The 13454-nt window shown below is 37.2% G+C and overlaps 2 protein-coding genes across 3 annotated transcripts; both read left to right on the top strand.

Annotated features, from left to right (window-relative positions):
- The first annotated feature begins 6597 nt into the window (after positions 1–6597).
- Positions 6598–9533, top strand: LOC109243998 (protein DETOXIFICATION 16-like). Of its 2 annotated transcripts, XM_019411020.1 has the most exons (8): positions 6603–6993; positions 7232–7776; positions 8138–8224; positions 8344–8400; positions 8525–8763; positions 8874–8992; positions 9087–9173; positions 9253–9533. In XM_019411020.1, the coding sequence occupies exons 1-8, from the start codon at positions 6703–6705 to the stop codon at positions 9304–9306; spliced, it is 1479 nt and encodes a 492-aa protein (XP_019266565.1). In that variant the 5' UTR covers positions 6603–6702; the 3' UTR covers positions 9307–9533. The 2 variants fall into 2 exon arrangements, 1 of the variants encoding a protein (XP_019266565.1); XR_002070656.1 differs by lacking the exon at positions 9253–9533 and having other exon boundaries at positions 6598–6993; positions 8863–8992; positions 9087–9168.
- A 1893-nt stretch (positions 9534–11426) lies between these two features.
- On the top strand, positions 11427–12303 carry LOC109243997. The gene has a single exon (XM_019411019.1). The coding sequence runs from the start codon at positions 11542–11544 to the stop codon at positions 12076–12078; it is 537 nt and encodes a 178-aa protein (XP_019266564.1). The 5' UTR covers positions 11427–11541; the 3' UTR covers positions 12079–12303.
- The last annotated feature ends 1151 nt before the right edge of the window (positions 12304–13454 follow it).

Here is a 13454-nt window from a genome sequence, read left to right as displayed (position 1 = left end):
CGCAATCTTGCCAACTCCTTCAATCTTGGCCGTAGATGAATTTCCCATGAAGATTGTCTCGTCGGGACCTGCGGGGGCATAAGAAGAAAATAACTCCTTGTTAGCACAAACATGGCGGGTGGCTCCAGAATCTATCCACCATTCTTTCGGATTTCCTACCAAGTTGCATTCAGACAACATGGCACACAAGTCTTCCATTTCATCTTCAACCCTGTTGGCTTGATTCTTTTTTTTCTTATCATTCTTTGGCGCACGATAATCCACCGCCTTATGCCCAGATTTTCCACAGTTGTGGCAATTACCCTTGAACTTCTTCTTACTTGGGTAATTCTTTGGTCCAGAAGCTTTCTTCCTCTTCTTATTTTGTGGTGCCTCCTCAACAATGTTTGCACCCATTATTGTCGAGTGTCCACGTGACTTCTTTTCAGCATTTTTGTTGTCCTCTTCTATCCTCAAACGAACAATCAAGTCTTCTAGTGTCATTTCCTTCCGTTTGTGTTTAAGATAGTTCTTAAAATCCTTCCACAGCGGAGGTAACTTCTCAATGAAAGCAGCGACTTGAAAGGCCTCATTTATGACCATACCTTCAATAACAAATTCATTATTAATAATAAGATAAATCTTATTAATAAAATTATTGATTTGGGTCATACCTTCAGCAAGGAGGTCATGTACAATGACTTGTAGTTCTTGGACTTGAGTTATGACCGACCTAGTGTCAATCATCTTGAAATCCAAGAACCTTGCGGCCACGAACTTCTTAAGTCCGGCATCCTCAGTCTTGTATTTCTTCTCAAGCGCATTCCATAACGCTTTTGAAGTTTCCATGACACTATAGACATTGTACAAGCCATCTTCCAAACAACTCAAAATGTAATTTTTGAACCGCGGTCAGAGAGGCTTTCTGAACCTGCCTGCCGCGACAGAAGTGATTTGGCATTTAATTAATTATTAAATAATTAAATAAATTTTGTCCAAAAAATAATCTTATCGATCGATTTGACAAATCCAAATCCAAATCCAAAGCCGAGCCGAGCGAGCGACGACGGCGCGAGGGTTCATTCTCTTCAACTCCTTCTAAGAGCTTTAAGAAGTGATTCTATATATAAGCACACAAATGCGGTTGTCCCTCACCAATGAGGGACAAAGTGCAAGACAAAAGTTCACTTCTTCAAATTTTCAATTTCCCTCCATTTCCAATTCACACTTCTTCTACTTTAAAGCCCAATGGCTTAAAGTCTAACAGATCCCGGCTTGTATCCTTGGGCTTTTACTCAGATTTCAAAGCTCCAAATCACTTGAATTCATTCCATAACATCTATATAGCTCGGAATTACTCCTACAAGGCATAAAACACACTGTTAGTGCAAGACACTAGCGATTAAAGCGCAAACTCAACTAAAGTGCAGTAAATTAGAGTGTAATAAGCGACTAAAATACGTAATTATAACCTATCATCACCTCGTAATTTAGTAAAAAGCTTTTGATTAGATTGTACTGTCGAATCTAGCATCTCCTACAAGTCTTGTTATTTGTTATTACTAATTGACCTATGAAAATCAAAGTGATATAATCTATTACTTATTATTTTATTTTTGAATCCAAAAGAAATTACTTTTACGTCTTTTATTAATTCAGAGCAATTTATTACTGAATTCTTATCGTGATCAAGGACTAGTTTAAATGGAAGGTTCCTCTGCAAACACGACATCTTACTAGTTCAGATTTAACTAAATGAAACCAAAACAGACACGATGTTTCCAGTTAGTTTTTATGGTTTTTGGTTTTTATTGCAAACTAAGACGAGTCCGAAACTTTTCTAATGTTTTTTTGATAAAAAACATGTTTCTACTACTAAAAAAAAAGTTACATAACTACCTAAAACGCAGTACTATACTGCGAATTACTTTAAAAGGAAATTTAGCCGTTAAAGTAATTCGCAGTACAGTACTGCATATTACTAAAAAATTATTTTTTTAAAGGAATTTGCAGTACAATACTGCGAATTACTTAAATTGGGCCCCAGCTTATTTTATTAAAGCAATTCGCAGTACTATACTGCGTTTAAGTAATTCGCAGTATAGTACTGCAAATTGCTTTAATAAAATAAAGCCCCTTCTTCTTCCCCAAGACAACGACAGACGTCGTCCCCCCATTAAAAAAGAGCACTGTTCTGGTCCCCCCACCCCCCGTCAAAGTTTAAAAAAAAAATTTGGGCCCCACCCGTCACCCAGAAAGCAAAGAGTATAGGTCCCGCACACAAGAGAAGCTTTGGATTCGTTCATTCGGGTGCAAAAATTCGATTTCAATCAAATTCAAAAAACTTAAATCGAGGTATTTCGATTTTTTTTATGTCGAAACTCGTATAGTACATGCATATTTGTATTGTTGAATATGTTTCCATGTTAATTTGTGTTATGTTTGTGTTTAAATTTGTATCTTATTTATACCCGGATTGATTTATTAGCTTTGAGACAAAAAATTGTTAAAATTTGATAAATAATTTGTATTGTTAATGTTATGTTTTTATTTGGTTAAATAATAAATAAATATTATTTATTTAGTTTGTTGTTCATATTTGTATGTTATGTTTGTTGTTTTTATATGTAATAGTGACCTTTTATTGTAGTAAAATAAAGAGCCTTTTAGCGTAGTAAAATATAGAGCCTTTTAGCGTAGTAAAATATAGAGCCTTTTAGCGTAGAGTCTCTGTAGTTACCGGGCGTCAAATATCGAGCCTGGAACCCATACATAATTATTCAGTCAAATTCAATAATTTTTAATTTAATTCTTTAAATAAACAAAATTCCATCGGTAACCGAAATTTACACGCATAATAATTAACGATAACTTGGTGCGACCGGGCCTCAAATATCGAGCCTGGAAGCCATACATAATTATTCAGTCCAATATTAATTATTTAATTTAATTTATTAAATTAACAAATTTCTAAAAAATGTTGAAAATGGCACACATAATAATTAAGTATAGCTTGGTGCTACCGGGCCTCAAATATCGAGCCTGAAAGCCATACATAATTATTAAGTCCAATTCAAGAATTTTTAATTTAATTTATTAAACTAACAAATTTCTAAAAAATGTTGAAATTGGCACACATAATAATTAGGTATAGCTTGGTGCTACCGGGCCTCAAATATCGAGCCTGGAAGCCATAGATAATTACTCAGTCCAATATTAAAAAGAATTCTTTAATTTATTAAACTAATACACACAATTAATTTTGTTTAAATTATAGTAGACGACATGGCCTTTCCTTCGCCTGCGCATCCTGGACCTGCTGAGGATCAGCTATTAGTGTTGCAGGGCGACCATAGGTCCTCCTTTGTATGGGAGGGATAGCTATCGGAGCAGGCTCTCCGCCCCAGGAGACCTGACGATTTGTGGGAGTTCATCGTGGAGCATCCTTTCCATGCCCGCGTAGTCGCGCGCCTACAGGCTACGGGCTTCTATACGATTTTTGAGCTTGGACGGATGCAGCTTGATTGGTCTCTTATCACGGCCTTGGTAGAGCGGTGGCGACCGGAGACGCACACTTTTCACTTGCCCACTGGAGAGGCCACCATCACGCTGGAGGACGTTCAGGTTTTGTACGGGCTGCGCGTAGATGGACAGTACATTAGATCCATGACGCGTGCACAGTGTTTGGATATTATGGGGCAGTTTACTGGTTATAGACCTCAGGGTGACGCTGTGGGCAGTCGCGTTGCTTTGTCAGCCATCAGAGATCATATGGCGTTTTTGCACCCAGACATTACCGGCGACACGGAGGATCTCCATATTGAGAGGTACACACGGTTGGCGCTGCTCCTGCTTTTCGGGTGTGTCTTGTTCCCGAACACTTCGGGGAGTAAAGTGAGTATGCGCTTTCTCCATCATCTTCAGCGGCTGGATGATTTACCACAGTACAGCTGGGGTGCTGCTGTTCTCGCATACCTGTATAGGAGCATGTGCAGGGCGAGCATGGGCCCAGCGGTGGACATATGTGATTTTCTGCCCCTCCTACAGGTGACAACATTTTCGAATACTCTGTTCATTACTCCGAATTCTATATGGTCGAAATGACTCATAAATTTTACATCAACCTTTTATCTTAGGTTTGGGCCTGGCAGCGAATCATGCCGTTGCAGCCACCTCTACCACCACTTGCGCCCGGTGAGGCTTATCCGCTTCTCCCTCTAGCTTCTAGGTGGATTCTCCGGCGTGGGAACTACCGAGGGAGCGATGCTCATCATAATCTCCCCCTTGTCAGGGATGTGTTAGATATGCTGGTGGACGAACAGGTAAATATGTACCTACACTTGCTTGTTTTAAATTGAGTTGTGTTGCGCATACTCACTTTTATATCATTATTTGGTAGTTCATCTGGACGCCATACAGCGACGAGCTGCTAGCTCAGCTGCCCGATATTTGCTCAGTTGACCGACTGCTTTGGAGCACCTCCGTCCCGATGATCTTCTTCGATATGGTTGAGTATCATGCCACAGAGCGTGTGCTTCGCCAGTTTCACCGTCCCCGGCCTATACCGGGGGAGCTTACATCGGTGGCTACACACTATCAGCGGGACGACCGTGCCAGGGTGGACGATATATATATGGGATGGCTAGAGCACCCCTAATTAGGTGAGCTTTATCGGGGAAATACATGCCCTTTGTCAGAACATCTGGTCTAGATTCATCCCACATCGCTGACCGAATTTCGTCATCATCCCTTGTGAGGGCATCCACGTTCGGCATACTTGGCAAATTATCAAGGTAGGGAATATTCCGCTCATGAAATGGCACGTGGGACTCGTACACTCTTTGTCTAGCGGGAGGTGGAGGAACATGTTCCCTCGTCAGCTCAGGTTCAACATTCACTTCCTCCTCATCATCACCCTCATCATGGAAGGGTGTGTCATCCCCAGACTCATCCGCATTGTTGTCATAATCACTATCATCTTCCTGACTCTGCGCATCAGCTAAATCACGAGTCAATACGTCGTCTATGGGCAACCGTGTGAGGTCAGGAACATCAAGAAGCTCGTTTTCACTGCACAAAAAGAACAAAATGATAAGTTACCCAACTACATAAATACTTTAGATATAGCTATATCACTTTACTTACAAGTCGTACTGTCTTGACGTTTCATGATGGATATTTTCTTGTTGGTGATGACTCCCGGATGGACCACCGTGCTCCAATACTCCAGAACTACGCATATTCCAACTAGGGACGGGGTCATAACTTGTAAAATTCATATCCGGACGGTACCCCCTATGAAAAGTATAAGTGTTAATACAAATCCATTTAAAACATAAAATAAACATCGCTAAAGCGTAGTAAAATTGAAGTTTACCAGTCGTCTTGTGGATTATATAAAGTCGAAAAATTATTTTGTGGCTGCTCATTCGCCGGTGGTGACAAGTTTAAATCAAGGCAAGCTGTCCGGCAAAAACTGCTCCAGAATAACCACCCGATGACTGGGGGTTATCCCTACTATGCACGCCCTCATTATTGGGAACGTCTTCCACCTTGACGTACATTTCCAATAATTTTATTACAATAAATTCCCTGCATTCATCCGGAATCCGCAAAAAATCTCTAAGAGTTTCATCATCCTCGATGTTAAACTCAGAATAATAAGCAAACCCCTGCGGAGTCACTGAGTACGGAAACTTACCGGTTACTTTAAGGTTAACCGAACGCTTCCTCACACTCATTTTTTTACATAACAACGAAACCAATTTATCATACTCCATAGTAAGCGGCAATTTAACATGACACCGTGGAGGTGAGCTATACCTCACAGAGTTATTCTCCAGCAAAACCTCACCCCCCCCCCCCCCCAATATAATGAAACCCTTATTTTTGGCTCTTCAGACATTGTAAAAAAATGATTGATAAGAAGAAGAGAGAAGTATGAGCGGAAGTTTGAAGTTTGTATTGAATGAATTTTCATAAAATTGAAACGCCTTTAAATAAGGCAAGTCCGAGCTTGGGGTGCAGAATTTTTTTAAGGAATTCGCAGTACAATACCACGTTTTATGTGTTTGAATTATTGTTATGTCAGTTGATTATTGGTGGGGCCAAATTAATAAGGAATTCGCAGTACAGTACTGCGTTTAAGTAATTCGCAGTATTGTACTGTGAATTCCTTTAAAAAAAAATAATTTTTTAGTAATACGCAGTACTATACTGCGAATTACTTTAACGGCTAAATTTCCGTTAAAGTAATTCGCAGTATAGTACTGCGTTTTAGGTAGTTATGCAACTTTTTTTTTAGTAATAGAAACGTACTTTTTGTCCAAAAAAGCATTAGAAAAATTTCGGACTCAAACTAAGACTGTTGGTTTAAAAGATTTTATAGTGTGTATCATTTGAAAAGAGAAAAATCACATCGATAATTCCAGACCAACCTTAAATCCTTACCAAAATGAAAATTCCATCCAAAGGATTAAAAAGAAATAAACTAACAAAATGAAAAGAAGAAAAATACTTAAGCGGGGCGAAGCATGTGGACGCGGGTGTGGGGGCGAAGCACGCAGGTGAAAGTCCTATGCAGGGCGGGCGGGGCGGGTTGATTTTGCGGGTTAAACAGAACCCGCACCGTTAGCCATCCCTGGTCCACATTGTGTTTGGTTCTCTTTTTTACTTTGATCGTTATCTCTGTTCTTCCCATTTTCCGTTGATAAAATAAAAACCATGATGAGGGAAAGAAACTCCGAATTTCTTCTTGAATGTCCTCTTCTTTCCAACATTGAAAAGGGTTCACGGAATCCTGAAGATCATGACAAGTGGTGTTGTGATATAGCTGAGGCTGTTGAAGAGCTAAAGAAACAACTAGAATTAGGAGGACCTCTTGTTCTTGTAAGTTTTTTGCAGTACTTTTTGCAGATGATATCTATCATGTTTGTTGGTCATCTTGGACAACTTCCTCTCTCTAGTGCAACTTTAGCCACTTCTTTTGCTGGAGTAACTGGTTTCAGCTTCATGGTAAGAATCTAACTGTAACTTAGATTAAATTCTATCAGATTAGATTGGAACATTTAATTTTCTCCAATTATTATCCGTATGATTGTCTGGAATAGTCCTTAAATTAGTCTGCAAAGAACTCCGTTAATTGCATGGTTCTAATGACTTAATTCGATCATGTTATAATCTCTCTCTTTTTTTCTTTTTCTTTTTTGGATTATCTGTTTTTGGTTTGTGATACACTATAACATATGAATAGCTAGGTTTGGGAAGTGCACTGGAAACATTATGTGGACAAGCTTATGGGGCAAAACAGTATCATATGCTTGGGATACACATGCAAAGAGGTATGATTGTATTGGTGGCAATAGGCATTCCCATATCGATTATATGGGCATTCGCCGGGCATATATTTGCTTTCTGTGGACAAGATTTGGAACTTTCAATCCATGCCGGATTGTATGCTCGTTGGTTAATTCCCAGCATTTTTCCTTATGGACTCCTTCAATGCCAGCTAAGGTTCCTCCAAACACAAAGCAAAGTCAAACCACTTGTGATCAGCACTGGTTTTACAAGTTTAATTCATGTGTTGTTGTGTTGGGCATTGGTGTTCAAATTGGGAATGGGAAACAAAGGGGCTGCACTCTGTAATGCCATATCTTATTGGATTAATGTGCTGCTTTTGGCCCTTTATATAAATTTTGCATCATCATGCAAAGAAACATGGACGGGGTTCTCCAAGGAAGGTGGAAGAGATCTTCCCAGCTTTCTATCTTTAGCTATCCCTTCAGCACTTATGGTCTGGTTAGTTTTAGCATATCTTTATTCTTAAGCCGTTGTTCCAATGTAGATTAAGGGCAGCCCGGTACACAAAGAATCGCGTGTTCACGCAAGGTCTGGGAAAGGGCCGCACCCCAAGGGGTGTGATGTAGGCAGCCTACCATGATGGATGCTAGTAGGCTGATTCCACGGCTCGAACCCGTAACCTACCGGTCACACGGAGACAACTTGACTGTTGCTCCAAGGCTCCCCTTTGTTTTGCGGGTGTAGATTGTCCATCCAGTTGTTTGCTCTTACATATGTCATAGTCGTAGAAATTTATTTTTGCTTCCTTTCTGTCCCTTTTACCGTGTGATCTGGTATGGCTGTTTGGACTGGGAACAAGCTTAGAGCAGTGGTCCTATGAGTTTCTGGTGCTCATGTCAGGGCTGCTTCCAAATCCAAAGCTTGAGACATCTATGATGGCGATCAGGTTAGTTCAGAAATCCCTTTGTGTACTAACTCTACTTGGTGACTTTTTGTTGGTATTTCAGTATAAAGCTTTATTTGATTCAAATCATCACCCATATTAACTCTTTTCATCTTTCCCAGCCTAAGTACCAGTTCTCTAGTCTTCAGGATTGCCTTTGGATTTGGTAGTGCAGTAAGGTAACTTGCCAAAAAATCATCTTTTTTCTAGGTATTCTCGGAAAAGAAAGGACCAATATCGTGTGTAATCACTATTTTAACAAATTTTTTGTGTTGTCTCCTCTTTGTTTTGCGGACAAATTAGTACGAGGGTAGCGAATGAGTTGGGGGCAGGGAGACCGAAAGCAGCAAAGTTAGCAACACGCATCGTCCTACTTCTTGCTGTGGTAGAGGGCCTGCTACTAAGTGGAATAGCAGTTGCAGCAAGAAATGTTTGGGGATATATATACACTAACGAAGACGAAGTTGTGAAATATCTGGCAGCAATCATGCCAGTGCTTGCATTATCCAACTTCATGGATGGAATCCAAGGTGTTCTTTCAGGTCTGAACTCAAAACTATCAAATAAAATTTGAAGCCAGTTCAATCAATTCGAACGATATAGAATTGCTTAAATACAGAATTTAACTCTATTGATGATAGCATTATTAAAGGTATTGCAAGAGGATGTGGTTGGCAGAAACTTGGTGCACTAGTCAATCTTGGAGCCTATTATCTTGTTGGACTTCCTTGCGCAATCATTTTAACTTTTGTCTTCCATTTTGGAGGAAAGGTAATAAGTTTCTCACTTGCAAATGTTACATCCATTATTGAATAAGTTTATTTGAGGCTCATATTGTTTCTTGATGCCATTGTTATGGTAGCAGGGTCTTTGGACAGGAATTATAAGTGGAAGTGGTCTTCAAGCGTTGATTCTTCTACTTCTTACCTTATGCACGAATTGGGAGCTTCAGGCAAGTTCAAAATCTAATCTTTAGTCACATGACATATTTTGCTATTACTCTGATGAAAAACTCTGTATGTTTTGCACAGGCAAGGAAGGCCGAGAGTAGGGTACAGGTTTTCGAAGCAGCTTGTATGTCATGATTCAGATGTTTCACAAATCTTATGTTGTCGCTCTTTCCATGCAAAGTAAAAGTTAAATATGTAGAGAGACAGATAATTTTGTTCATCAGATCATCTGTTGATCATTACCCCAACATTGTATAGTATTTTCTTTTTTCTTATCCTTCCTTTTCTTTAATTTCCAAACTAAGGGCAAGTTCCCACGATACACGGAATTTTAGTTGTTTATAGATTTCAAAAGTGTAATACTAGTAGTGTTACCAACTATGTTGCTCGGACTCTTTGGAAATATCTCCAAAAACAGTGTATTTTTGAAGAATCCGATACGGATGCAGCGGAATTTTGGAGAGTCCGCGCAACATAGGTTACCAGAAGGTGAGGATAGACTCAGAGGTAGAACGTGAATGAATAAATCAGCTTACTGTTGCAATACTACAAATTAAAGTGAGTTAACATGGTTACAAAGATGAACTTCAAATGTTCGAGTTAATTTTATCCATGGTCATTGAACTTTTGGGTTTGTTACCCAAAAGTCACTTTTCTTTTTTTCGTTACGTAAAAATCATTTAACTTTGTGTTCATTACACAAAAGTCACTTTTCTTTCTTTTGTTACACAAAAATCATTTTACTTTGCTCTAATTATCACAAAAGTCACATTTTTACTTGAAAAGTCTATTATGCCCTTGATATTATATAAACCTTCATATTTATGTAATACCTTCTATATTATATACTATATAATATATTTTTACCTATGTATTTTATTTATAAATAAAATAACTTAATATTATTTTATTTATTATTTTTATAATATATTCGTATATTTAATTTTTTCTTAACGCTAAATTTTCAAGATATATTAGTAGCGTTATTAAATTTGCTAGTAACTTTAATATATATTAGTAGAGAAATAAAAATGGGCAAGTACATTTCCGTGAGAAAATTCGTAGGTAAACAAACAAAAAAAATGAGGAAAAAATCATATGTTAATCTGGAGAAAAATCCCTAGGTAACTCTACATGCGAATTTAGCTGGGGATATTTTCTTCGGGATTTACTTGGGCAATTGGTTATTTGGGAAATTACATTACTAGAAATTCGGGAAAAATCGTCCAAAAAAAACCGGCCAAAGTTGGTCGGTAATGGCCAATAACCGTCCAAAACGCGACCATTAACGTGTGGTCGGTATTTTGAAGGTCGGAAGGGCATACCGACCAAAGTTGGTTGGAAATTACCGACCAACTTTGGTCGATCAACTAAATTCAAAAAAAAGAATTGCTGAAAAAAAAGTTATTTTATAATGCCACTAATATATCTTAAAAATTAACGTTAAGAAAAAAATTAAATATTCGAATATATTATAAAAATAATAAATAAAATAATATTAAGTTATTTTATTTATAAATAAAATACATAGGTAAAAATATATTATATAGTATATAATATAGAAGGTATTACATAAATATGAAGGTTTATATAATATCAAGGGCATAATAGACTTTTCAAGTAAAAATGTGACTTTTGTGATAACTAGAGCAAAGTAAAATGATTTTTGTGTAACAAAAGAAAGAAAAGTGACTTTTGTGTAATGAACACAAAGTTAAATGATTTTTACGTAACGAAAAAAAAGAAAAGTGACTTTTGGGTAACAAACCCAAAAGTTCAATGACCATGGATAAAATTAACTCCAAATATTCTTGTTTTGTTTTTCAGATGGTTACATGAAAGTAGAAATTGTCTAATTACTAAATTTCCAAACTCAGTGTCACTAGTATTTTTTGAATTATTATATCTTAATCATCAAACTGTCTCTTTGGAAACGCTTTGAAGAAAGTTATGAAGACAATGATTTACCATAATTCTGATCATAGTCCAAATTACCATCACATTTATTTCTTCAGTTATAGAAAACATCAAGGTACAATTAAAGAAAAAAAAGATGAGAATATACCATAAGATGGGTTTACCTTAAATAACAAAATCTAACAAACAATCATGAAGATCATTCCTTTTTATCTTTTCTAAAATTAATTATAGCGACAGAATATCACGTACAGACAATAATATTTTGTTTTCTTAACATGAAGAAAATAAAATAAACTTGGTATAGTAGTACTATCTACCAAAAATCATGTACTCCGTCTCCTAATTTGCCAACCTTGCCATGTGAAACCACATGTGTTCCAATTCCTTTCTTCTTTCAAATCCTGTCATGAATTGGTTTTCCCTAAAAAATTAAACACTCCATTATTATTAATGATTAAACTAACAGCGATTAACACCTTCTTTCCTCCTTCAATTCTTTTTCTTCCTCCCAAACACCCATTAATTGGCCATTCTCCTAAACATTCTACAACTCCCAGAAAAAAAAAAAAAAAATACAGACAGACACTTGAAAACATGAATATCTCAGAACAAAACCTTTTCAACACGACCACTACAACCACGACTTGTTTGTTTTTTCTCTTGATTTCTTTATCTACTACTACTATTTTCTTCTCCTCTGGTGACAGGGAAGCCGCCTCTGTTTTCCCTTTTATAGCTGCCGCCGCTTTTGCCGCCGTTGTGGTGGCCGGACTCATTCTCCTGGCCGTCAGAACCACCATTGTGGCGTGGATCACGGTGCTGGTACTCTTAGCTTTTGTCGGAAAACGACGCCGTGTTCTTGCTAAGGATGGGAAGAAGATTACATCGGAGGTGGCGGCTTATGTGGCTAATGAAGTGATTAAGGAGAAGGGATTTGTTGCTATTTCTGGAGTTCTTATGATTCTGGGCTTAGTGGCAATGTTATGAGCGCCTTATCATTAATTTATTATTAACTCTCACTAATTATATTACAAATTACAACTTTTAATCCACTTTTAGCATGGAGAACACAGATAGCTTTTTTTTTCTAGCACAATTTATGAGAAACAGACCAAACTTTGTAAAATTTCTCTTGTTGTCTTCAAACTTTATACTGTCTATATTTTTGGATCTTGGGCTAAAATTTTGATAGAGCCAAGTTCGCCAAACGTATACATCTTGTTTTCTTTAAGATATTGTAGTGTTCACATTAAATGTGTCACAGTTTTTATATATAATCTTGGTAGCTTACTCGTTGATTCTTATTCCAAGTTACTTCATTCTGTTTATTTTAAAAAATAATCTGAAGTTTGTCAACTTACTTTTAATTGGTTAATTTGTCACTTAATTAACATTCTGATCTTGAAGGTGTAATACCAGGTTAATGTTTTTTCTTCGTTGTCCTGTTATTAATCTAATAAGAGCGCTAGTTGTCTCTTGGATTCTCATCACTATACAAATACAATCATGATATATTGATATCAACATTATATTCCCAGATGAAAAAAATTTATTTCCCAGTTGGCCGATCGTTAGACTCTTTTTTTAAATCATATTGCTGTACTTGTGCACAGTGGATGGTAACAGGTATGATGTTATGGTGCTTTCTCTGTGCCTTAAAGCAATTTCTTTCCCATTGAAGGAAGCTTCCTCATTGGCTGCATTTGAGGTTGGGACAATATTAGCCAATCACGCGGCCACAGTCATCCAACAGTTCTACAAGTAGACTGCCGTCACTTGCATGTATTTGGGTTTTCTTTTTACCCAATTATCAACCCGATAAATAAATTTACAATTTTCTCATTTGAACACCTTAATTTAACCGAATAAATATTAATAAATTATTTTGATCGTTGACTATACTTATGTGGCAGTGACATGGGTAATGTGGACAAAATGCGTGCCAATCGCACAAAAAAAACGTGTGAGTACAATATTTTATTTTAAAAAAAAAATACTAAAATCAAAAGAAAAATTAAAAATGAAAAAGAAAAGGGAAACAACACCCCAAGGCCGTCCATCACTGCTCCCGCCTCTCATCATCACTGCTCGCCTCTCATCTCATCTTCTTTTCACCATTAACCCCTCCCCAGTTATCTCCCATCAATCCACTTCATTTTTTATCCAATTTTTTTTTATTATCTTTCAAATATTTCTCATCTCATTTTCTCATTCTTTCTCAAATAGTGAGTAATTTGAGTAAAGAAATGCTATGGCTTTTGAACTTAAGCGAGGACAGAGAGTAATTGGGAGTTTTCCGGCCATATTCGATCTAAAGATATGTAGTTTTACTTATCTCTTATGATTTGAGACTTTTTACAAAA

Source organism: Nicotiana attenuata, unplaced genomic scaffold, assembly GCF_001879085.1.
Source record: "Nicotiana attenuata strain UT unplaced genomic scaffold, NIATTr2, whole genome shotgun sequence".
Classification (NCBI taxonomy): Eukaryota; Viridiplantae; Streptophyta; class Magnoliopsida; order Solanales; family Solanaceae; genus Nicotiana; species Nicotiana attenuata.
The sequence above is the reverse complement of the archived record's forward strand: the minus strand, read 5'-3'. Positions and strand labels throughout refer to the sequence as shown.

Coding starts and splice junctions, on each gene's coding strand:
- LOC109243998 (XM_019411020.1), top strand. CDS start 6,703: ATGATGAGGGAAAGAAACTCCGAATTTCTTCTTGAATGTCCTCTTCTT. Junction 8,225..8,343: donor ACATCTATGATGGCGATCAG/GTTAGTTCAGAA, acceptor CATCTTTCCCAG/CCTAAGTACCAGTTCTCTAG. Junction 8,401..8,524: donor GGATTTGGTAGTGCAGTAAG/GTAACTTGCCAA, acceptor CGGACAAATTAG/TACGAGGGTAGCGAATGAGT.
- LOC109243997 (XM_019411019.1), top strand. CDS start 11,542: ATGATTAAACTAACAGCGATTAACACCTTCTTTCCTCCTTCAATTCTT.